Source organism: Dendroctonus ponderosae, unplaced genomic scaffold (genome assembly GCF_020466585.1).
Source record: "Dendroctonus ponderosae isolate FM_Combo_2020 unplaced genomic scaffold, Dpon_F_20191213v2 Dpon_F_20191213_10, whole genome shotgun sequence".
In the NCBI taxonomy this organism is placed as follows: Eukaryota; Metazoa; Arthropoda; class Insecta; order Coleoptera; family Curculionidae; genus Dendroctonus; species Dendroctonus ponderosae.
Window position 1 is genome coordinate 5,337,049 of NW_026017111.1, and position 24,255 is coordinate 5,361,303.

The 24,255-nt window shown below is 37.2% G+C and overlaps 4 protein-coding genes across 7 annotated transcripts in view; 2 read left to right on the forward strand and 2 right to left on the reverse strand.

Annotated features, from left to right (window-relative positions):
- Positions 1-518: 518 nt before the first annotated feature.
- Positions 519-13,284, reverse strand: LOC109543605. Its single transcript, XM_019913407.2, has 6 exons — positions 13,182-13,284; positions 3,854-4,010; positions 3,068-3,154; positions 1,954-2,040; positions 1,676-1,762; positions 519-1,048 (listed from the first exon to the last, which is right to left on the reverse strand). Exons 2-6 carry the CDS (start codon positions 3,978-3,980, stop codon positions 927-929), a joined length of 510 nt encoding a protein of 169 aa, XP_019768966.1. The 5' UTR covers positions 3,981-4,010; positions 13,182-13,284; the 3' UTR covers positions 519-926.
- A 2,725-nt stretch (positions 13,285-16,009) lies between these two features.
- On the forward strand, positions 16,010-18,694 carry LOC109543587 (probable ATP-dependent RNA helicase DDX27). Its single transcript, XM_019913380.2, has 6 exons — positions 16,010-16,385; positions 16,437-16,884; positions 16,944-17,144; positions 17,197-17,563; positions 17,625-17,945; positions 18,000-18,694. Exons 1-6 carry the CDS (start codon positions 16,293-16,295, stop codon positions 18,628-18,630), a joined length of 2,061 nt encoding a protein of 686 aa, XP_019768939.1. The 5' UTR covers positions 16,010-16,292; the 3' UTR covers positions 18,631-18,694.
- LOC109543589 (dolichyl-diphosphooligosaccharide--protein glycosyltransferase subunit DAD1) lies at positions 18,635-19,236 on the reverse strand. The gene is made up of 2 exons (XM_019913382.2): positions 18,920-19,236; positions 18,635-18,840 (listed from the first exon to the last, which is right to left on the reverse strand). The coding sequence occupies exons 1-2, from the start codon at positions 19,125-19,127 to the stop codon at positions 18,710-18,712; spliced, it is 339 nt and encodes a 112-aa protein (XP_019768941.1). The 5' UTR covers positions 19,128-19,236; the 3' UTR covers positions 18,635-18,709.
- A 104-nt stretch (positions 19,237-19,340) lies between these two features.
- The window catches only part of LOC109543583 (oxysterol-binding protein-related protein 6), a 12,043-nt gene continuing 7,128 nt past the window's right edge, over positions 19,341-24,255 (forward strand). The window contains exons 1-9 of one of the 4 annotated variants that reach the window (XM_019913373.2): positions 19,341-19,545; positions 21,476-21,784; positions 21,847-22,141; positions 22,194-22,399; positions 22,456-22,605; positions 22,659-22,842; positions 22,899-23,140; positions 23,199-23,336; positions 23,397-23,523. In XM_019913373.2, the coding sequence (XP_019768932.2) occupies positions 21,485-21,784; positions 21,847-22,141; positions 22,194-22,399; positions 22,456-22,605; positions 22,659-22,842; positions 22,899-23,140; positions 23,199-23,336; positions 23,397-23,523 (1,642 nt within the window). In that variant the 5' untranslated portion in view covers positions 19,341-19,545; positions 21,476-21,484. Of the gene's footprint in view, positions 19,546-20,797; positions 20,948-21,268; positions 21,402-21,475; positions 21,785-21,846; positions 22,142-22,193; positions 22,400-22,455; positions 22,606-22,658; positions 22,843-22,898; positions 23,141-23,198; positions 23,337-23,396; positions 23,524-24,255 lie in introns of those variants that run through there. The other 3 variants (XM_019913374.2, XM_019913375.2, XM_019913376.2) reach the window with 3 other exon arrangements.

The window sequence follows — 24,255 nt, forward strand, 5'->3', positions numbered from 1 at the left end:
AAAATCGCAAATGTTGCGAAATTTGCTTCTTGAAATGTTCGAGCACGGTTCTGTCCAGTTAATGATCTTCCGCCATGAATGAACCAGACCATAGATTGTAATGCGCTTTAAGATTTTCAAATAATGGGCTTAATAGCGGGAAAACAATTATTATGCACTTCCGCCGTCACTAAATATCGTTCAATGGCAAGGTTTGCGTTTGCAATTTATTGTAGAGTCGACAAGCATTGCAAGTATTTTTAATCAATAAGGAAATAAACTTAGTTCAAAGAGTGAACTTGTAATGTATATTTGACGCATTTTTTGTTTACTTGTTAAAATGATGTTGTTACTGATTGACCATTCCGGAACGTAGCTCCCATCGGAAGTCTCCCTCGCACACATAGGAGCCGATGCGCTGTGCACAAGCCAAGTGAGGTGCTACGTTCGAACTTGATACCCTCAGAGCTTCCACTGGCTCAGTTTAAAAAGAAGCAACATTTCGAAAAATTCGGGAACACAATAAATAAAAATCCATATCATATAAAACGCATATATCTGATAAATAAAACTTCCTCTAGAGCGTTACTTTGTTAACTGATTACAGTAATATTAAATAAACAACTAAAACTAAGACAATAAGATGTTTTAGAATCGGCGAGTGTTTCAGCAGTCTTCACTTAAGGGCGGAAACTTAAGTCGATGAAACTTGACCGTTCTAAAGTTAACAAGTAATTAAAAATATTAGTCGTATAATAAAATATGACGTATTTTTAGCAATGATAGATGGTCGAGGCAACAAAAATCCCAGTTCTTGTTGCTAGAGCAAAAATAAAATGTGGATCTACAAGAAAAAACATCCAAGTGCGTAATCTAAATAGTAATAATAAAATAATTAATCTGAACCTAATTATTCAGCAAAAAGTCGCTTGTCGGTAGTCGAAAAATTACATGTTTCCATTCTGAATGGCCTGGGTTTTGATGTAGATGGCCGAATTGTTGTTTAGTTTAGTCGGGCTTTCTGTTGGACAAGCTATCAAGTACGTATCGCCGGTAACGGGATTGCGTTCTAGAAAAAACAAATTAAAAATATGGTTAAAATCAGCGATGTGTACTATTCTTAGTAAGAAAACGTTACATATCTAGTTATCGGGGTAAACCGCAGCTGGTTCCTAATAAGCCAAAGAAATGCTTACTGTTGCCAATCGGTGTATAATTAATGACACGATTATTTTTCGGTTGATCTCTAGTTGGGAAATTTTTTCTAATTTTACTCTTTACACTCGCAAAACCACTTCAAGAAGAAAGGGGCATTAGCATTTTTTATAAATTTTATTTAAATAGTACTGATTTTCCCCATTCGAGGACGTAGTCTCGCATCGGTCGTCTCACTCGCACACATAGAAGTCTGTAGAAGCAGCACGATGACCAGTGTGTTGCCACGTTCTAACTTGATACCTTCACCGCTTAAAAAATGCCAGTTTTCAGCAAGACAAAGTACGAAAAAAATTGTTAAAATTCGGGTGTTTTCGCAAAATTTGCTCCAACAAGGAACCGAGAAAGTGTGCACCATAAAAATCGTTTAATTGTGCTAAAAATTATCAGTACAAAAAGTGTTGATGATGTTCGATCTTACATAATTCAGGTAAAATTTAAAGCCAAGGAAACTCGCCGAAGTTTATAGTACTTTATTTACCTTGGTGCACTTTGGCTTTCAGTTTTTCCGATTTACAATCCCATGAAGAAACTCCTTGTCCGGTTACCGGATTTCGGTGTGTGACATCTGAAAAATTTGAACAGTGCCAATGAAAAAGTTGGTCCGAAAATGTTCACTTGAATCGTAAAATTATCAATTTTCAAACCCGAACACGAAAATGTATACTCTATGTATAATAGAATTTGACTTTATCTGGTAGAAACAGAGTAAACTGTAAAGGCAAATTAACTTGCCGAAGTAATTATTAGTGTATTTACCTTGGTTCAGTTTGGTTTTCCTTTTAGTCGCTTTACAGTCCCACGAAGAAACTCCCTCACCAGTTACCGGATTTCTGCGTGAAAGATCTAAAAAAAATTAAATGGTATTAACGAAAACAGAAAAAAATATCACATAATTTCCTTTGAAAGTAGGAACTTTCCAAAAGCGAGTGAAAACTAAATGGAGAAAATAATGAAACAGGCTAGAAAAAGCCAAATTAAATAAAAACAGATTGTCGGTCTTGATTAACCGGCTGAAACAATTTTCAAGAAGTTTTTAGTATGCAAAAATAACCAACTGATTCTTAGCATCCAATGCAACCACCCCGCTATCTAGATCCTGCGGATTTTCGTTCAATATACCGTAAAGGAGTCATCAAAATTTATCTTAATCGCGTCTGGTTTTAAAAGTCGCGAAAGCTTTATTTTCTCCTCTGCAACGTGCTGAACAAAAAAGCAAGTTTAATTGGATTTGGTACTGCAGTCCCTTATATAAGTGAACAAATTTGCAAATTTCAGTCATCATCAGGGAATTACCCCCATTTTTTTTAAATTGCATCTGGTTTTCGTGCTGATTTTTGCAGAATTTTGTGGTTGTGTCTGCAGCAAGTTTGGACTTTATTTTATCACAAACCAGTGAAGTGAAAAAATTTACATCTCCAAGGAAAAATGCAAGTGCATTAAACCGAAAACTTCCCAAACCCCATCAAGTTGCGTTCATTTAGCACTGATTCTTATCCAAATTACCCGCATGATGAGCAAAGAGCTTTCACGAGCAGTCAATTAAAATTAAATCAAAACGCACTTTAAAAAAATGATGTGTTTCAAGAGCAATCGCTGATGAATGCAAAGTTTGCGCGCTCTCCAACAAGGAAACGAGGAAGTCGGTTTTTGCATTGCATTATTTAACTTAATAGCCATTAACATCCTTAACTGTGCACCATGAAAAATCGTTTAATTGTATTAAAAACTCGCGGAACAAAAACGTGTTGGCAACACGATTATTGCGACAAGAACATAATGGTTTGGCAAATTAGGGACGCAAACAATCTTACATTACCAAGTAAAATTTAAAGGTAAAGCAACTTGTCAAAGTTATTAGCAGTTTAGTTACCTTGCTGTTCTTTGGCTTTCCGTTTAGCTGCTTTGCAATGCGGCGAAGGCATTCCCTGTCCCGTTACAGGATTTCTATGGGTAACATCTGGAACAAAAATCGGTATAAATTACAGAAATGTTCACTATGGAAATGGTAAAACACATCCTAAATAAAGATCAATTTCCTCTCTTGCTTCACTAGCTAAAACAAATTTTCATAACGTTGCTATAATGCACCGATATTCATATTTTCGTTCAATATTCCATGTGGGAGTCGCAAGTAAAAAGTTGACTTTCGAAACAATGCCAGGCTTTTCTTCTAATTCGGACACGTACTAATTATCTGCACTTAATTGCGAGCATCTAGACATAACTCGAGAGAAGGTGTGTTTAAATAGTTTCGAACAATTATTATGGCAGGTGGGCAGACATCGCATTTATCACGAATGGTAATCATTTTCTTTCAGAAAAAATATGAACTTTCCCTTAAATCCTCATAAAATTAATGATTTTGCTATAAAGTCTACATTATTTCGTACTACTGACACCAAAAGCCTTAATAATTGCATTTGCCTGGTGAAACTGTTCGATTTCTAAGAGGTTTTTCACGCCAAATCATGTTCTACTGCATGCAGAGAAGAGAATAGGAAAATGCATTCAAAAGCTGAGGGAAACGAGGGAAAAGGCCATTTTTAAATTCTTGTGAAGAAAATTTAAAAGTGAGTGAATGAAGAACCGGAAAGTCAGTACATCAACAAACAAAAGAAAGGTATTTCAGTGTCAAAAAAACCTTTATATTGCTTACCATGATTGGCCAAAAAGCCTCGCTTAGGTGAGGAACGTTTGATCTCCATAGGTCCAAACAGCCGCTGAAAGGAGCCCATATTCTGCAAAACTTCAGTGCCGTTGGATAGGAATCCTGCGGATTTCATTCTCAAATCTGCGAAAAACACGTGGAAATTCTGAAACAAACTGGCCATTTAAAACGTGTCCGGCCTGAAATTAAGACGGTCATCAACCCCCGCCGGTCGATTCCATCCATAGAGAAACCATTTGCATTTCTCTATTCATGGAGGATTAAAATGATCGATGACTGGCCTATTTTTTATGCATCCATTCACCAGAAATTGACAGTAAAAGTTAAGTGGTGTAAATCAGTGAAATCATTCATTTAACTAATGGAGTACTTGCACGTTTTTCTTTTCTTAATTGTTTTATTTGCATTGTAATCATCCTCTTTTAAGCTTCAAGTTTTTTTTTAGTTGATTTGGGAAATACAGATTTAGCTGTGATGTTAACGATCACTTCAATTTGCGAGCAGTGCCTAATGGGAGAGGCCCACCAGATGCACCCCGTGCAACTAACGTCAAACGACATAAGATATATACACTGCTGGAAAATTGAAGTTTTTTTAAATTTATTTTCCTGGCTGCTTGTAATTGTTATTTTATTCATTTCCTTTCTGGGTTTCAGTCAAAGTGTGAAATAATTTTTTTTATTTCGTTTATTTCATAACGTTTCGGCGAGACAACAGCTCCATCATTAGATTTAAAATGCATACAAACTCATAATTGGGAAACATTAGGTTCTTTTAACTCTTTACTGTCTTGAAACCTCAAATTTGTTTGAATTTATAAGAATTCAAACAAATTTTCATCTAGAGGTGACCAAAAGCGAGCACTTCAATCTGCGAGCAGTGTCTAATGAGTCGCGTCAACCCGATGGGCCGTATGTAACGAACGTCAAACGGCAGGCAAAATATAAACTGCTTAACAACTGAACTGGTGCTGATTTTTTTCAAAAGCTGGTTTTGTGGCTTTGCTTCCCTCAATCCGACTTGTCTAGAGAACCATTCAAATAATCCAAAAGCCGTGTGTTTAATATAGTGCATTGATGCATGCAAGTAGGCCATTCGTTTTAATCGAACTTAAACTGATCCAGTTAACACATTTTTTGACTTTCTATTATTAGTTTAACAAAATTGTGGCCAAAAATGTTACTTTTACTGCTACCGGATGACACAGTGAAACACAAAGAATGAAAATCTCCAGAAGAAGGTGCCTAGAAAGATTTTACTATAAAAGAATCAGAATGATTGCGATTTTTCCGAGGAAATTATGCAACTGTTTGCCTCGCGTGTTACTAGAAAATCCATTGCGGCAATCGGCCGCAATTTTATCTATAACTTCGGGTTTCTCTAGTACAGGTAATTCAACTCATGCAATTTAATAGGAAACCTTACGATTTGGATCATGTCGGGTTCATTATGACACAATTCGAACAAATTAAGTCCAACTAATAAAATTAAATCGAACGGCAATAGTTTATGTTTATATCAAGCAGACCTTTAATTGAATTTCGATTAAAACTGCTAAGGTTAGTTTAAATATTTGCACCATAAATAGATCCAAATGTGACCATAAATTGCAATCAACACTTGCATTAAATAGTACTAATCTGCTGTAAGAAAAATCTTCCGCACGAAAAAATGCGAACATCTCCAAATTGGTACGATCTCACCCATATTCCGTGTTGAGCACAATTTATGCGATCAGCAATCAATTGCATTCTCGTACGCCGCGTTAATTGACGAAAGTCAATTTTCATTCAATTTGATTCGATTTTCCTCATTGGCATTGCTGGGAAAGCGGATGAGCTTAAAAGGGAAATGGGACCATAAGGAAAGAATTACCATCAGAAAATGTTGAATGAAAAATTACACCACTTTAATTTTCGACCAGTGTATATTTCCTAAGCGTTTGACGCTTGATACACGGGGGGCATCTGGTTAACGCCTCTCATTAGGCACTGCTCGCAAATTGAAGTGATCGGTAGTACTTAATTCTATTGAACCCAATTAACAACGTAGAGAAAATTTAACACAAAAGTTAAATATTTTCAATAAACACCCTTCAAGCTACTGGACTGGAGGAGAAATTAGGAAAAACTCCCAGTTGGAGTTAAAACTTCATGAATTAATCCTGGTTAATATATTTTTTTTGGAAGATCTTTAATACACAGTGTCTCGTAAATGAGTTGGAGAGATCAACGTACTTGAAGCGCTTTGTATGCAGCAATACAATTTTACACAATTTAACCAGGCGAAAACAAATCGCGTACTATTTTTAGAAACTCAAGCTGCAAATAATGTACGGTATTTCGTAACGGAACCACAAATAAATATTCTTTGCAATTAATGTAATTATAAATTCCTTTGGCGAACCGAAAATCGGTTCCATTTAATAACGGTTCCGCTGCATTGTTTATAAACACATCAGAGAACCGAAAAAACTCTGCCTCTATGTTTGGATCGAAAGTTTTTTGGAAAGCGTTGGTTTGATTATTAGCCGAAACAGCCTTCACCGGATTTCCAATCTCGGCCCATTTACTGTTTCGTTCATTGAATTTTTCAACTGATTATTAGTTCTGCATCAATAAACGGGCGCGACCCAAGAGGAAGAGAGCTCATTTTATATGGGTTGTTAAAATTCGTCACACTGCACAGAGATGACGGAAACAATAAAGTGAATGTACATTAAATTGTTATAAATTTGCCGTATCTTGCCTCTTTTCAAACTCCGTTAATGTAATGGTTAATTGTAAGTAGGTAACAAGCATAGAAAATAATGATAATGCCACTAATGACCGGGTAGCGAGAACCAGCTTGATAGAGATATGGAAGAAGATATGATTCAGGCAGTGATTAATATAGTTTCAACTCAAGTGAGAATAACTTTAATGTATGCAACTCGTTCCCTGCTAACAACTGTTCTTGTATTCCTTAGATTTTCAATAAGTAAATTAAGTTCCTGTGGATTTCCTTGTTTCCACCTCATAAACATTGTGTAGGAGTCGTTTTCTTAAACCTTAAAATAGAGACAAGCCTGATGATGATCCGATTTTCGAAATTTCTCCACCTATTTTGGGCAATTTTGATTTTCTAAGGACTGTCGCAAAAATTGGTCAAATCTCTGAAAATATTCTTGGAGATTCGTTAGAAAATCAAAACCGTCAAGAAAAAGTGAATAGGGACTTTTTTATGTATTTTAATCCCTTCTGTCCAGTGGTGTACTTAGAACTGCGCAGCTGTTTTTAGTATTGGAGATATTTCGAGTTTTTTGCAATCAACGTTTTCGCAATTCGTTCCCAAACGGTTGGTCAGAAGATTTTGAGAAAATCTTCGCTAAATACTTCTTCAGCTGTCAGGCATTTCGTGGAGAGCAACATTTTTCGCTGAAGAGCATCATTTTCGACGAAAAATTAAATTTTGACAATCCAGCAAACTCTGAGGAAATTCAAAATAAAAAAAACCGTCAATAGCGATCTTATTGCGTGCTAAAACAAGTGAATATGAACTTTTTTACGTACTTTGATCCCTTATATCGAGTGGTGTGCTGAGAATTCCGCCATAAATTTTAGAGATTTTTGCAAACAACGTTTTGGCAATTTTCTCCGAAAAATTTTGCAAAAGCCTCCACTTAATTTGTCTTCATCTGCGAGGTACTTTATAAAGAGCAACAATTTTCGATAGGAATCGTCGCTTTCGAGAAAAAAAGGTATAGGAAAAATTCAACAAATCTTAAGTAAGTTCGACGGAAAATCAAAAAAACGTTTATATCGAGTTTATTGAGCCCTTTAAAGCAAAACTGAATAGCAGCTTTTTTGTGCATTTTGACTCCCTCCATTCAGTATCCTGAATCGGCACCACTTTTCTTAATTGCGAAGATATTTGAAGTATTTTGAAAGCAATCATTCGTTCAAGGGTTTTGGCTAAAGCTCCATTCAATATCTCTTCACCTGCCGCGTATTTTGTAAAAAGCAACTTTTTTGCAGCGAAGCTTCGTTTTTGAGAAAAAAGATCAAAAGAAAACTTTTGGACCACATCGCCTGAAAACATTTTCGACCAAAAATCAAATTTCTTTTGAAAAAAAATAATTTCAGAACTTTACTTCTGGACAAAATAGCATCTACTAAAAAGGTTCAGATATTTTGCAAAAAATGTCCATTTCCAATCAAAACCTTCCAGAGGCTCCTATGGAACCCCACCCTTCAGTCCCAATCAAATGCCCTACATTTTCGCACTCAGAACTTTTCCCACATTAATTATATAATAATTTATTGCCTTTAGATGAAGACATTCAATTATTGTTTGTCTGTATAAAATAGCGTTTTGTTGGCTACTCATTGTAGTCATAATTACCTTACTTACAAAGGTCATTATGCTAAAAACCGCTCATTTGAATATTAAAGTGCACTTTCCTACTAACAGTCGAAGATACGGGAAAGTCGGTGCGTTTCTGAATGTTAATTGCATTAACCTAGACATTGTAAAAAGGTGACAGAAAGTGCTCGATTACTAGCCGATAAGTAACAGTTTCAATTTATGAATATTTTCATCTATTCCCATCGCAGAAAACCATCAAATCCGACTTTGCTTTTAATTAATTGAAATTGAAGTGCAGTGAACAGTAAATAAACGAAATGAGCCTAATAATGACGAAATAAGAAGCGCAATTAATTGATGATTCACAAAACAATGATGATTTGTGGAGAAATGGCTACACGCTCTATCGGGCAACGCAAAAATCATCATTACAGATGGGATGGTAAGGTATTTTTTTCTTAATTTAGTGAGCCGATTATGCGTATCTCCGCAGCTGTTAGAAGTGACGCAATTTTCAACTTTGAATATATATTTCTGCATGAAACAGCTTGTTCTTCGTTCGGAGGATTTCTACTCCAATCTGTCCTCCAGGGTTTCTGCCATGAGGGCTGAGTCGTCCGCATATATGTCCTCTATACTGCGATCCTCTAGAGTTGCCGGTAAGCCAACTACATTTGCCCATTACAGTTTAAAATTTAATTAAAATTAAAGTCAAAAAAAAAATTAAAAAGTTATCGATCAAAGAAAAATCCGAAACGATTCTCCTGTATGGAATGGATAATTTTCTAGACGAAGAAAGCAAAAAAATGAAGAACGAATAGTAAAGTAGTCCATAAGATTGTGTTTAACGGGTAATTTGTTTTACCGAGGAGTTGTTAAGTTATAAGTGATGCTTTACAGGTCGCTGATTTTTCGAAGCATCCCGGCTTGCTTTATAACAGTAATAAGTTACTAACCATTGCACACGAAATCCGGATGTACAGGGTGTGCCAAGCAACATGAGTTTAGCCGATTGAATTGAAATAAGTAGTTTTCTGGTTTGTTAATCAATTTATCGATCGATGCCACAAGAAGCGCTGAAATATTGGAAGGGTGACGGTAGAAGCCGTATTTCTAGTCATTTCCGTTTCTTTAACGCACTGATTATCTCAGATCAGGATATCCTGAAGTTGATAAATGACCTTTTCCACTAAGTATGGGGGTTGAACATCGATAAAGTGGAGCTTTAATGTCTTGAAGTCCCGAATGGGTGTAGTTTCTGATAGTTTTAGTGACGAAGACTCCAAAAATTGTTTAATTTTAATTAATTCGGTCTTGACGGGATATTGTTGCTACCATCAACCGTATTCAAGTGTATGCTGAATTAATGTTGTTCAATGAAAAATGAGTTAAAGTTTTTGCCTATTTTAACTAGCACACCTTATATGCGTTTACATTATCAGACGGAAATTTAATAATATTTACAATAAAAATCTCTTTAGGACTTAATACTATTTTATCAGTTTGCAACGTAGCTCACCTCGGTTATCTCACTCGCACCCCTCTGAGTCTATGCTGGGGCAAGTTGGCCAGCGCGCTGCTACGTTCCAACTTGATACATTCCCGACTTAAAATATATCAGTTTTGAGTTGCATTTTCATCAAAACTAGTCAACTTTATTCGGCTTTCCAACTAAAATCCCTTTGAAACTAAGAAGGAAATGTGCATTTTCAGCATTTTAGGTCGGCGCTGGACGACGAAATCCCTTAGGAGTTTTTCATTTTCAGTCATCATCAGGCAATTATTGACAATTTTTTAAAAATTGCATTTGGTTTTTGCATGCCGGCGTTTACCTTTCGCAGTTAAAAAGTCAATTTTTGATGCATTTTGCAGGACAAGGTCTCTTCTATAAGTGGAAATAGTTTCAATTTTCAGTCATTAGGCAATTTTTGACAATTTTACTGAATTACATTTGCAGGCCGAAGTTCCGCAAGTATTTTCTCTGTAAGTTTCCAACTTGAAAAAATTAAATTTCAATGCTGTTTATAGGGCAAAATCTCTTTTCTAAGTGTGCAAAGTTTCAATCTTCAGTAATAATAAGGCTATGTTTGACAATTTTCCAAAATTGCGATTGGTAAACGAGGTTGTTTTGCGGGCAGGAGTTTGTCATTTATTTATTTAGAAACTGACAAAGTAAAAAAGTTGTTTTTAAATTTATTTTATAGGGAAAATCTTTTAAATGCGGCAAAAGTTTTGATTTTCAATCATTGTCAGATCATTTTCAAGAATTTTTTAAAGTTGCTCTAATATTTCGAAGCTATTTGCACAGGTCGAATTTTGACATTTATTTCCTCATGAACCTGCTAAGTTAGACAGTCACTTTTGCATCAATTTGTAGGACAAATCTTGCTCTATAAGTGCAAAATATTTAGATTTTGTTCCATCCTTAGGGAATTTTAAAAAATTTTAAAAAATATTCTTTGCTTTTTGCGGTTGTTTATGCAGACCATAGTTTATAGTCTATTTCTTCACAAACCAGTTAAGTTAAAGAGTCACTTTTGCATGGATTTTTCTAGCAATAGCTTGGTTTATAAGAGGCAAAAATTTAAATTTTGAATCATCATCAAGCAATTTTCAATTTTCTTTTATTTGCCACACGATTTTGTGTTTGTCTTTGCGGACCTTAAGTGTGGCATTCAGTTTCTCAGGAACCAGTGCAGTTAAATATTTACTTTTGGGTACATTTTGTAAAGTGTTTTTTATATTTTGGCAACGTTGAACCGAAAACTGTAATTTATTTATAGACGCTAAATAGGTCGAGAATGTTTTGAAGGTTTTGAAATATTAACTGGGACACCCTATATATTTTACATTAGAACACAGGATTTTATTACTTACAAAGAATACTGTTTAGGAGTTAATTGCTATTTTGTCAGTTCGAAACGTAGCTGACCTCGGTTATCTCACTTGCACCCATATGCGTCTATGAAAGAGGAAAAATGGCCTGTGCGTTGCTGCGTTCCAAATTGATACATTCACGGCTTAAAATATCGCAGTTCCGAATTACATCAATACTTTATGCGGCTTTCCAACTAAACCCCCGTCAAAACTATTGGATAATTAAGCGTTTTCGGGATTTTAGGGCGGCAAAAAATCAATCAATTATTTTTTTACTGATTTGTGGGTAAAAAATATTTCTTAAAAAAACATATATTTTCGATTGGCGCAGTCCACCCTGTATGAAACAATAAAATACGTACATTAGTTCTTTATAGCAGCAATCGATCTTGACGTCGATTAAAAAAATCAATTAAGTTTTGATCAGAAAATGCACGTTCCGTAGATCTAACAGTTATGTGCAACGTTTAAATCGATCTGTACACGACAAAAAACATCGACATTAATTTTGTGAGGTTTTCTCCTCGATACGCTTTAAAACTTCCGGGTTTTGTTCTAAAAGATGGTTTTAATTAACATTTGAATGCGATTTTGGAAGTAGCAAGTTGGCTCGATTCCGGTGGAATTTTGACATTATCTAGAATTCCAACAGGGATTTCCAAATTTTTTTTGCAGAGTAAGAGCCGAAATTGCTATGTAAATTAGACGCAAATTATGTAGGTCGTTTCTTCAAGGATTGCGGCATTTGGACGCAAATTGAGGGCGACCTTTTCCAAGGGACGGAGGCTTTCGTTTCGATCTGGACGCACTTGAGGAATCAATATTATAGTCTGGGACTTAAATATTGGTTAAATGCGCGTGCTAATTCAGAATATTTTCATTTCGAAGCTCAGTAAATTACATAAAAGATCAGTAATATTCGATGAATTTAAGTCTGATTTATTTTCCCGACTGCGTGTACTTTTACGTTTTATTTTCACTAGTATTTCTCAGGCTGTATTTATGTTCGTACATTCGCTTTTTGAAATATTGTTTAGTTTGTTCTATATATGTATTATCACATTCTAAACAGTTAAGAGACAAATTTAAGGTTTCAAAAAGTCAAAGACCTAAAAGAACGTTGATTTTTACCAATCATGAGTTTGGGTAAATTTTAAATCTGATGATGGCGCTGTTACCTTGCCGAAACGTAATGAAATAAACGATGTTCAAAAGTTTTACTTCACACTTTGACTAAGACCCAGAAAAGATAAGAATATCATAACAATGATGAATTTAAGTACAAATGTATGTACTTTTTATACGAATCCTACAAAATTGGATTTGGATTGGAGTTGGTCGATAGCCATTTCCACATCGGTTGGGAAACAAGCTCCAGGCAATTAACTGAAATCCTCTCATACCTTCCTCCTCTGCGCTTTTCCAACATTTCCGGCAAAATCTTCAAAGAAAATAAGCTTCTAGAAACCCTAACAAAGTGTCTATTGTTTGCAAGTGGAAAAACAAACCATTTTAATCGGTCGTAAAGTCTAAGGAGAACAGCTGAATAACGTATTATTACAACGTTTTTCCAAAGAAATTGTTTATGGTCATTCCATCGTTAACTATCTATACCGTTTTCCGGCAAGATGCAAAGAAACGCCGTAAGAATAGCGCAAATTCAATTTTCGATCCAATCAGTGCAGGCAATAAATTGCACAGCGAAGATTAAGAGAAGCAGTCGGTCATGTCAAGTGAGATTTTATAGATAAATCTAATAAACACATTAAAATATTGGTACTAAACTTCAATTGAACGACGGTTTAATGTACTTTCTCCGCAGGTACCGAGAGAAGAATTACACTGGAATAATTTCACTAATGGCCCAAATTCGACGCTAATTCTTGTATCCAATGAGAGTTTTCCCTGCAAAAAGTGATTGAAATTCGAAAAACCTTCAATTTTTTTGTACTTGATGATTCTGAAGATTTTGTTAATTTTGACAATTTTTTGTGTATAAAAAACTTTCAAATTTATTGGATAACAAGCGAAAAACGCCGGTAAAGTCGGCTAATTTTGCTGAAAATTAGGGGCTGAAACGATGCTCACTCACCTCTTTTTGCTGTTTCGAAAGTTATCCAGCTCGACGTGCACTACACTGCTTGGTAAATGACTTTCCTGCCCAATCTTCTAGCTGCCAAGAACCAACTGATCGGCCACAAGAAATGTAACACCATTTTATAGGCGCGGATTATGTGCAACAGAGCAAGGCACAACCAGTAGGTTGTGCCTTGCTCTTGTTAATTAACTTATATTATTGTTTGTTAATAATTTTAATAGCAAGTTGCCGCTTTTCGGTGTTCTACACTGTTTTACAAAGTAGAATGTTGATAAACAATTCATAAGGATGTCTGTTTCACTTAAAATTTTCCGTAAATGCCGTAAGTGCGAAAAAAACTTTCTATTTTCTTTCCTTTTAGTACAATTCAACAAAATTTCAACTTAATTGAAGCAAATTTCTGCAGGATACTCGGGAGTTTGGGTTTTACGATTTGCGAATTCGTATTATTATACACTAATATTCTCAAACCATTTTCAACCGTGTTATACAGTTTGAATTTTCACTAGACTTCACAGCAATATTGTGAAAATTTTCACAGCAAAACTGCGATATTTTTAGCCGTGAATGCATCAAGTTCGAACGTAGCTACGCACATGCGGTGTTTCCTCTCTTATTGGTTCATATGGGTGCAAGTAAGACAGCAGCTGTAAGCTACGTTCTGAACTGACAAATAGGAATTAGGACCTAAACCGATTTTTTTTGTAAATAATAGAATCTTCTCTCTGAGAATGTAAAAGCATATAGGGTGTCCCAGTGAAAATTTCAAAACTGTATTCTCAACCTATTAGTCTCTATAGTTAAATTACCTCAAATCATTTTCGAATTGTTCGTTTTTGGATTAAGGTTTTCCAAAAATAAAGCGTACGTTGCTCTACCAAATGCACTCAAAAGTGAGTCTTCAACTTGACTGGTTTGTGAGAAACTAAATGCCAAACTTAAGGCCTGCAAACACAAACAGTGTGGAAAATGTAAAAATTTGAAAATAGAAAATATTTGAAAAAAAAAATTGAATTTTTTGCCACTAATAAACCAAGTTATAGCTAAGAAAATCCAGACAAAAGTCACTTTTTAATTTAACTGGTTTGTGAAGAAATAAATGTTAAACCGCGGCTGGCATAAAAGAGCGCATAATGCAAGGAATATTTTATAATTTTCTGAAAATTCCCTAATGATGAGACAAAATCGAAACATTTTTTGCATAGAGTTTTTGATAAAAGTGACGCTCTTGGAAAGTTCCTGCCCAAATAAATTACAAAATTCGGCTTGCTTATGTATCCTCGAAAACCAAGTACGGCTTTAAAAAATTTTTGAAATTGCCTGATGACAATTGACACCCAAAATTTTTGCCTTATAGAAAACGAACTTTTCCCTATAAAATTGATGAAAATAACCGGATTACGACTAAAAATCTAAACTTTGTCCAGCCATAGAAGGAACATTTTTTTCAAAAATGCACTCAAAATTGAGGTTCTCGATTTGCAAGTTACAGGAGAAATAAATGATGAACTCTGGCTTGCAAAAACCCACCACGAAAATCGGACGCGATTTTGAGAAATGCTTAAAAATTTTGGGAAGATTACTGAAAATTTTAACTTTTGTCACTCATAAAGCAGACTATGTCCATCAAAGTTCTCGGTAAAGTCACTCTGTAACCTAACTGGTTTCTGGAGAAATTGCTGTTTAATGACCTGCATAAACAAGCGCAAATTGCCAATAAAAGTTTAAAAAATTCCTGAAAATTCCTTGAGTGTGAAACAGAATCGAAATTCTTTCTACTTGTAGAGTAGACCTTGTCTTACAACTAAGAAAATTGAGTCAGCATTTTGTGTTGATAAAATTTTAAATATCTTGTAAAAATTTTTTAGTACCTGAGAGAATTTCTGTACAAACACGTTTTTGGCTGTCCCTTTCAAAAGCTTACTTTTTGAAATCGATAAACGTTGCAATTTTCCTTTTATTTGAATAAATAGACGACTTTATTAGCTCTAAAACGCCACTTTCTTTTAACTGTGATATCACTAGCCAATAATTAGCAATTTTACGATCTATGAAAGTAATTATTGCTGAGAGAGGATATCTGGGTAATTAAGTGGCATCCATTTAACAGATATCTGTTTAGTATTCTAGTCATTATACGCATATTTCATGAGAGAGAAATATGCTTTTTGGAACTTCATTTTTAAGGGGTAAATAGACCGTGTTAAAATATTCCATCCAACTAAGCGTTTCCTGCTTTATTTAAAATACCTTTTTATATCTTAGTTTTGTGGGGCCGGGGTTTGCCATTCAATTATTTTGGAGCTAACAAAGTGAATATTTTATAGGACGCAAGCCATTTCATATGGCGGCAATTTTTCATATTTTAGTCACCGTCAAGCAATTTCCGAGAATTTTTCAAAATCGCTTGTTTTTTATTATTTTTTATTTATTATTTGCTCAGAAACTTGTAAATCTAAAGACTCATTTTTGCATCGTATTCGTAGGACAAGATCTGCTATATAAGTGGAAACAGTTGCAAACTTGGCTCATCCTCACAAAATTTTCAGAAATTTTCTAAAGTTTATTTGCATTTGCGCTGGTTTATACAGGCGGCAATTTAAAAGTTATTTCTTCAAAAACCAGTTAACTGAGAGAGTGAGTTTTTTGCAGATTTCGTTGGGCATAGTCTGTTTTATTAGTAAAAATTTCGAGTTTGAACCATCGTCAGTTTTATATTCAAAATATTTTTCTTCGTCGCATCGGTACGGTGAGAGTTATTAGGAATGTAAACTAAGTACATTCTTTATTATCTTATGGAAAGACAGTCAGTTTCAATGAGTGAAAAGTGGTTGTAAATTTACACTTGAAAAAAAAACTAAAAAAGTTGTGATTAAATAAATAATTTATAATGAAAGCCTATTTTTAACGGCGAGCGCAGGAGCCAAATCATCATTATTAGGGCGCAGTGCCAATGAAGCGAAGAGAAGAAGAATATGAATAGGGAAGGCTTCCGCTCGGGTTAACCTCACATTTGTCACACGTTTGTTTGATGGGGGTCCTCTTAGACTTATTTACTGTCTGTTACTTAAATTAAATAAATCTAGTTTTAATTGTAACACAGTCATGGACAATAGTAAATACAAGGACTTAATGCCTCCTATTTCGGAGGATGCAGAGGCGCCGGATTCATCAGAGGAATCTGCCGATGAAAACGAGGTAAATGCACCAAGCTTTAGCCCCTTTGCGGCTACTAATTGAATATTGCAGTTTCAACCCAGCAAGCGGCAAAAGATCAAGAACAAAGTGTTTGCTGACGACTTTGAATTCGTGAGCAGTGTGGAGGAATACAACAAAGACCCTTGGAACGACATTAAAAAGTACGTGAAAAGAAAGGCCAAGTACAAGACTGACGACAAGATCCGATCAGCGCTAAAACGTGAGTCTGAAGCCAATCAGAACCAGTCGGACTCAGAAATCAGCCTGTCCGATGACGAGCTGAAACACGACCGGATTACTGAGAAGCTGAAAAGGAAAAAAAAGATCGACAAACTAGAAGATACAACTGAGTATGAAAAGCCGTTTGAGCCCACCAGTTACGAGGACACCACGTTTTATGAAATGAACCTGTCCAAGCCGCTGTTAAAGGCCATATCGGACATGAGGTTTGCGCACCCGACTCCTATCCAATCTGCAACGATCCCCGTTGCCTTGCTAGGTAAGCTGCAGTTCAAAATGCGGGCAATTGCTCCTATTTAAACCCCCTATTTTAAACAGGGCGCGATATTTGTGGCTGCGCAGCCACAGGGACGGGAAAGACTGCCGCCTACATGCTGCCCACTTTGGAAAGGCTCATTTATCGACCAATGAAAAACGCCGCAATTACCAGAGTTTTAGTCTTGGTCCCAACTAGAGAACTAGGCGTTCAAGTGTATCAAGTCACCAAACAGTTGAGTCAATATTCAGATATTGAAATCGGTAAGTTGTGTTTGTTTTCTGTAGGACTGTGTTGTATTTGGGCAATTTTCAGGCTTGGCGGTTGGTGGTTTGGACTTGAAGACCCAGGAAAGTGTTCTGAGGAAGAAGCCCGACATTGTAATAGCCACTCCCGGTCGTTTAATCGACCATCTAAAAAGTACTCCCACTTTTGGTTTGGAATCCATCGAAGTCTTGATTCTGGACGAAGCTGACCGTATGCTGGACGAGTATTTCGCTGAACAAATGAAGGAAATTGTCAGGCAGTGTGCTCGGACGAGACAGACGATTCTATTTTCTGCCACAATGACCGACGAAGTGGAAAATTTGGCTGCGGTTTCCCTAGTCGATCCAGTCAGGCTGTTTGTGGACAGCAACAAGGACGTGGCTTTCAACTTGCGACAGGAGTTTATTAGAATCAGGTACTGATCAACAATTGCATTTGTTCAAGGAAAAACTCATACATGATTCGATCCTTGTTAGAACTGGATTGGAGGAAGATAGGGAGGCAATTTTGGGAGCTTTAGTGCGCCGAACCTTCCGCGAAAGTTGCATGATTTTCGTCCAAACCAAGAAACAGGCTCATCACATTCATATTCTGTTGGGAATGTTGGGCCTTAAAGTGGCCGAACTTCATGGAAATTTGACTCAGCCGCAGCGTCTGGAGGCGCTGGATAAATTCAAAAATAAAGAAGTGGATGTATTGGTGGCTACTGATGTGGCTGCTAGAGGCTTGGACATTCCTGGCGTCAAAACCGTAATCAATTACGCGATGCCTTCAATCTTAGAGCACTATATTCACCGGTATGTGCTGGTCTTTTTCTTAGATTGGGCCTGATTGTTCTGGTTTGTTTCCAGAGTCGGGCGAACAGCCAGAGCAGGGCGCGCTGGCGTTTCAGTCAGTTTGGCTGGTGAAAAGGACAGAAAAATGGTAAAAAGCATCATCAAGCGTGCGAAATACCCCGTAAAGAACCGAGTAATACCACAGGATATTCTGGAAAAATACAGGCAAAAAATAAAGTCCCTTCAACCGCAAATCGAAGACATTTTGCGCGAAGAGGAGGAAGAGCGACTGCTGCGTAAAGCCGAAAACCAGGCGAATAAGGCAGAGAAAATGTTGGCTGGAATCAAAGACCCAGAAAGGCCGTGGTTCCAAACGAAGCAAGAAAGGAAGAAGGAAAACGTCAAGCTGAAAGCGAGCACTGCCCTGAAGAATGCAAAGGACAAACCCAAAAAGGTCAAGAAGGTTCGGGACGAAGATGAGGAGAAAATGCTGAAGGTACAAGCGATGCAAGCGAGGAGCTTCAAAAAAAAGCACAAACCTAAAAAAATATACGCTGTTGGTGAAGATAAGGGCTTCAATAAGGGAAAGGGCAACGCCAAGAAACGAAAGTCGCATTTCGGCGATTTGGTCAATGTGAACCAGGCGAAGAAACTGAGACACCAATCAAAGTTTGAACAGAAAAAAGTGGGCAAAAATAGAAAGTAGTCGCTTGGGTTGTTTTAACATTTATTTTTATAGAGCTAATGGAAATAAATGACAATAAAAATGATGTTTTCTATGAGCTCTACCCAATAAAGTTCATCACTACCAAGTGAAGAACTGCATGGGCGAAGATGAAATCCGCAAATCCTCGCTCAGGGCTGATCCCATAGAACTGGTTCTTGTTCTCGGGGTTCACTTGTAGTCTCAAACATACTAAAAGTCAATGAAATCTTCAATTAACCACAGGCACTTTGAAGGGTGAACTAAACATGCTAGTTCGCTGATTGCTTACCTCCCAGCACAAAGCAACTGACAGTGGATATAAAACCACTTAAAAATGAGTTGAAAGGAAAGGTTCCAACAAGAATACAGTAAATAAATTCGATGACACCGGTGAGGAGAATGTAAAACAAATAAGCGTCGATTACCTTCAATTTCTTGGGGGTTTTGGTTTTGTAATCATTGTAGAACTTTGAAAGAACAGAACCGATTTGCGGCATTTTTGGTTTTTTAGGAGCAAACACTAAATCTTAAAGCTTAAAAGGACAAGCAATCAATTTTGAGAGGTTAGATGACGCGACTTTGACACGTCGCTTTCCTAGGTTGTCAAGCGTGGGCATTTTTCCTGAAACACTCATCTTTTTGTAGTTACGATTGCAAAAGAAACCAGTTTTCATAGACAGGTGTTGGCAACACCCAACTGAGCGATTAATGCCGAAACAGCTGTTTGCTGTCAGAAGACGTCAAGTTTGTGCAATAATACTCATGTTTACTCGTTATATTTATAAAATTTTGCTAACAATGTGAATGTGTTTGTAGTTAGTCCTTTATTAGTGTAATTTTATATTAAGTGCCCGCGATTGTCAGCTGTTTGTTGCAGTGTAAGTGTAATTGTGCCCCAACATTCCCCGGAAAGTGGTAATTAACATAATTGCTTAGATAGTTTGTATTTTTGGCTACAATTAGGCTTGAACAATCAATATTCGCCTTTTAGGCGAGGGGCCAAATTCAATAAGTGTATTATTATGTAAAACTGCAGGAGGATTGCTTGAACTTCTTTGATTTAATATTTTACGCCCCCATCAATAACCCTCTAGAAGCTCTAGAAATACATCTACTTTACGCGAGAATGTTTGTAATCAGTATTTTTAAATACCAGCATTAGAACTCATCATTGTGTAGGATCACGTTTTTTAAAATGTAATGAGGATTTGAGTAGTTTGTCCTTGAGTTATTTCTATTCTTTATATTTGCTGATCCCTACTTAACTAGTTAACAGCCAACAGTGCTAAACCAACATGATGATGCTCCCTAATGAATCACATTTCTCCTAATTTCAGTAGGATTTGAATAGTAGTCGAATTTCAGTAATTATAGCAGCATTTTTAGGTTCCTCTCTATAAGTAGTTAGCATTGAATTTATAAAGTATTCGTTGGCTCGAAACACCTCAAATTGTACACTTTTCTCGGCCCAAAGAATTCAACGAGTTCATCGAAAAACTCGCTGGTATTGAGATTCAAAATAATCTGAATATTTCTCTGGCTGTTCGCTCTTCAACCAACGAATCTGGTGTATTCTCTATTCAAGCTTTTTGTTTCATTTTTGTAATATTTCCTCATCAGTTTTGGCGGTTTCCCACACTTTACTTTAATTCCACTCTATCAGGATTTTCCATTAAGCTTTCAAATGCTCTCAGCTACATTTACCTGTTTACAGTTTTAATGCTACGTTTGTACCACATACTTATACTTGAGGAATAGGTAATAATGCGTTTTTCCCCACATATCCGTTGATATCGTCATGTCGCAAGTAGAAAAACTCAGTATAGACGGTTTGTAACATGCTGATCAAAGTCCATTGAACAGAAATCAACTTTTTAACGATTGCGTTAAATTTCAAATTTTCTTGCTTAAAATTGATTGAAAACGTGTGAAACAAACACCTCTAAAAGGTCTCATCTCGTACAGAAAGCTACTACAGAATTAACCCCGACAAGACAAGGGTTTGTTGTAGACAAGAGCTTAATTAGCGGGTGGGTTAAATGAGAATATTTGCTTTTGATAATGGAATTATCAAAAAATGGCAATTGAAATATCGCTTGCCTACTGAACACCGCACTGTATTCGATAAGGTGAAAAAGGAAAGAGAACATAATCTTATCATTAAGTTTTGCAAATGTTTGGTTTAGCCAATTATTGCTTGCATTTGTACGTCTCGCCTTGCGAACGGCGCTGAATTTTTTTTCACGTGGACAAAAGCTCAATTCGTTAAAATCTGACTATTGCAAGAGATTGCAGCGCCAGAAAATACGCCCTTCCGGTAAGTGATTCCACATTTATTTTTACGGAAATATATAGTAATTCTGCATACAATTTAAATCGCCCTGGTACGCATAACTAATCCGATCCATCGGGGCTGGACACCTTTGGCCATACTCAGAAGAGAGAGCCACATATGAATCGCCATGGAAACCGCCCAGTCTTTGTCTTTCCTGGCAGCCATACGAGAGATGCTCGCAAAGTAGTGATCTTCCCAAGCAATTGTTAAATTTGATCAGCATTACGCGAAAGTCAGCCGCTTTAAATAACTATTAATATTCATGGAATTACGCCACCTTTTGACTTGACGATTTAAATTCGATTTTTATTTGCATCGCAGCCAGTGCAATTTATCAAGCTAAAAATACAAGTTTAGCTATTAGTAAGAAAGCAATGGTCATGTTTTTTTTTGTTTCATCGCCATCAAATTAGCCCCAATTAGATACAATTAGCCGGTAAATTACATTGCGTTAAGGTTTAACAGTTTAAATACTGCCCTGGGGCCGTACAGTTAATCTCGTCTTTCCAGTGAAACGGAATGGCCAGTAGCGACAAGAAAAGTCCAGAATTCACCAGAGTGAAGCTGAAAGCGCTGAATTCTACCACTCAGGTGAGTGATTCTGATGCGAGTCTGGAAACCAATAGTCTAAGTGCGGACAGCGGTACTGAGCAAAATCACACCGTCCAAAACGAAGCCAGAAAAAAGCGGAATCGGAAAGGATCGGAATGGGAAATAATGGAGGGCTTGAAGGATGGTCAACGGTTCGAGATCAAGCCCAACCTCTTCAGCGGGTATCTGCACAAGAAGAGAAAATGGCCCTTGAAGGGCTGGCATAAGGTAGCAAACTGCAAACATTTCACAATTGACCATGTTTTCATCCACGCCTCGTTTGTACTCAGCGCTATTTCATCCTGGATAAAGGCATTCTGGTATATGGTAAAAACCCCATCGATATCAAAAAGGGCAAAATCCACGGTACTCTGGATATCGGACTATCGGTGATTACCACTAAAGCCTGCCGACGTCGCATTGACATCGATGCTGAAGAGTTTATTTACCATCTGAAAGCGAAAACGGACGATATTTTTACCGGGTGGATTCAGCAGCTCACCGCCCATCGGCTCTATCGACAACACATTATCACGTACGGTACAAATGTGGGCAGCTTGTTTTCAGCCACTGATGGAATGCACGGTAGGTTTAAATCAAACACGTTTTATTTGTATGAAAATTGAAGATTTTCCAGGTATTTCCATAGGAGCCGACATTGTCTCCAAAGACGGCTCTCTGAGCAGGAAAAGTAAACGGAGCAACGCCGGTCGTTTGGAGCTGTGGGTCCAGGAGTCGGATTCCACTTTGGAAAAAATCCAGCGAAACTCTTGTGAAATCGAAAGGAATTTGGAAAAAATGAGTCTGCTCTTACAGCAGCTGGAGAGCGTCGCCCCTTTAGAAGTAACTAGGAAAACTGTGGCCGACTTGATCCTGTGTTATGGAGCGTGTTTTTTTAGAACATCGAAGCGGCTTCTCCCAGTGTGAAGAAGGATCGCAGGAAGTTCGGGCTGCGGAAGAAGAAAACCAAAACCAACAGCGTCGATCTGAGCATCCAGTTCAGTAAAACCGCAGTGGTGCCCGAAGCTGAAAACACCTCGCCCTTATCTGTAAGCGCAGTAATCGTTGGTCAAAGTGCGGGGTTTAATTCCGGACATTTCAGGCTAATTCCTTCTCAATGTTGTCCGTTTCGCATCAGCACATTAACACTCTAAGCAGCTCCTTGCCAGTGTCCGCTCAAGCCCAACCCGATTCCTTCACTTGCGATAGCATCAGCAATTCCGACGCTATTTCTCTGCCTGTAGACGCTCAGCTTAAAGACGAGTTTATAATCTTAGGAAAATCAGGTTGGAGCCGGGAATCATCTCCAACCCCAACTGATTTTCACTTGGGTTTAATGCAGTTTTAGGTGATCTGAAGACGATGATTGAGAGCATCTCCAAAGAGAGGGAGCGACTGAAGGTAGCTTTAGACGCAGAACCTTGCGATGTGTTCAATAGTACTAGTAACAATCAAAGTTCCATAAGCCTAAAAGACGATCTAAGCAAGATCCTGCAGCAGAATCTGGACCTAAAAACTCGTCTGTTGAAAATCCACGAAGCCTCCAATCTGGAGGAAGCGGCCGGTTTGGATCAGAAGGAGAAAGTAAGTTACAACTGATAGGCGATGTTTAACGTTTGTGAGCCAGGTTTTGTAATTTTAGGGCCAACATTGCAATAGTTCCTTAAGTTATAGTTCGTCGTATGTGAGCGCGACGGATTTTTTTGATGCTGAAGATCTGACTGCCGATAAAACTGCGATTTTTCAACGGGGAGATGATGAAAAGGACGAGGAAAGCGAGGTGAGCATATATGGGACTTGCCCGCATTGTGGTTTATTCGTTTCTGGGGGCTTTGAATAGGTTCGAACGCGATCAGAAAGCAGCTCAGAAGCGGACTCGTTTTCCAGTGGGGAGGGCAGCGTCAGTTCCGAGTCGGAGTTAGGAACCGAGCTGCATAACACCACTGTGGCTCTTTTGGACACCGGCGGTAAGCACTGTAAACACTAACCCCCGGCTGCACCGTTCTCGCTTTAAACACTGATTATATCTTAACCGGTGTTTAAAAAAAATGCATTGCACCGTCGCAAACTAATCGTCTGTTAGTTAATCAGAGAATCACTATGGCACCTCCGCTTTTTTGGCTTAGGTAGGTATCTTCATGATTATCGAATTTTATTTCACATGATCTTTCACAGCAACGCGGCCAGTAATATATTGGTGATGTTATATATTACTAGCTGACCCGGCAAACGTTGTATTGCCATATAAATTATCCCTAGGGTTTTTTTCATCTCGAGTGGGCGGTTTGCCCACTTGAGATTTTTTTTATTTTTTTTTAACTTATTGAATTACTAATATAGCTATTAAAAGATAGGGGTTTATAGCAGCACCCATATCACTTAGGGGTATAAAAAATAGATAACAACCTATTCTCAGACCAACTGAATATACATATAAAATTTCATCAAAATTGGTCAAGCCGTTTCGGAGGAGTATGGTAACTAAAACTGTGACACGAGAATTTTATATATATGTAAATTGTGTACTCCTTGTCTTCATATATGTGTACTACTGACCTATTATATATAATATATAAGCCTTGTTCTATGCTACTGACTGTACTAGCATGTACTAGACGTCGACTAACAATGCAAATCAAAGCTCTAACAAGGTCTGAAATAGCTGAAAAATACGACCAACTGCTTGATAAACGGCTAGA

Excerpts from the sequence above, each read along its gene's own strand:
- LOC109543605 (XM_019913407.2), bottom strand. The coding sequence starts at position 3,980 with ATGAAATCCGCAGGATTCCTATCCAACGGCACTGAAGTTTTGCAGAAT. Across the intron at positions 3,155-3,853 it reads AGGCTTTTTGGCCAATCATG|ATGTTACCCATAGAAATCCT; the intron begins GTAAGCAATATA and ends TTTTTGTTCCAG. Across the intron at positions 1,049-1,675 it reads GAAAGCCAAAGTGCACCAAG|AACGCAATCCCGTTACCGGC; the intron begins GTAAATAAAGTA and ends TGTTTTTTCTAG.
- LOC109543587 (XM_019913380.2), top strand. The coding sequence starts at position 16,293 with ATGGACAATAGTAAATACAAGGACTTAATGCCTCCTATTTCGGAGGAT. Across the intron at positions 16,386-16,436 it reads AATCTGCCGATGAAAACGAG|TTTCAACCCAGCAAGCGGCA; the intron begins GTAAATGCACCA and ends TGAATATTGCAG. Across the intron at positions 17,946-17,999 it reads TTAGAGCACTATATTCACCG|AGTCGGGCGAACAGCCAGAG; the intron begins GTATGTGCTGGT and ends GTTTGTTTCCAG.
- LOC109543589 (XM_019913382.2), bottom strand. The coding sequence starts at position 19,127 with ATGCCGCAAATCGGTTCTGTTCTTTCAAAGTTCTACAATGATTACAAA. Across the intron at positions 18,841-18,919 it reads CAGTTGCTTTGTGCTGGGAG|TATGTTTGAGACTACAAGTG; the intron begins GTAAGCAATCAG and ends ATTGACTTTTAG.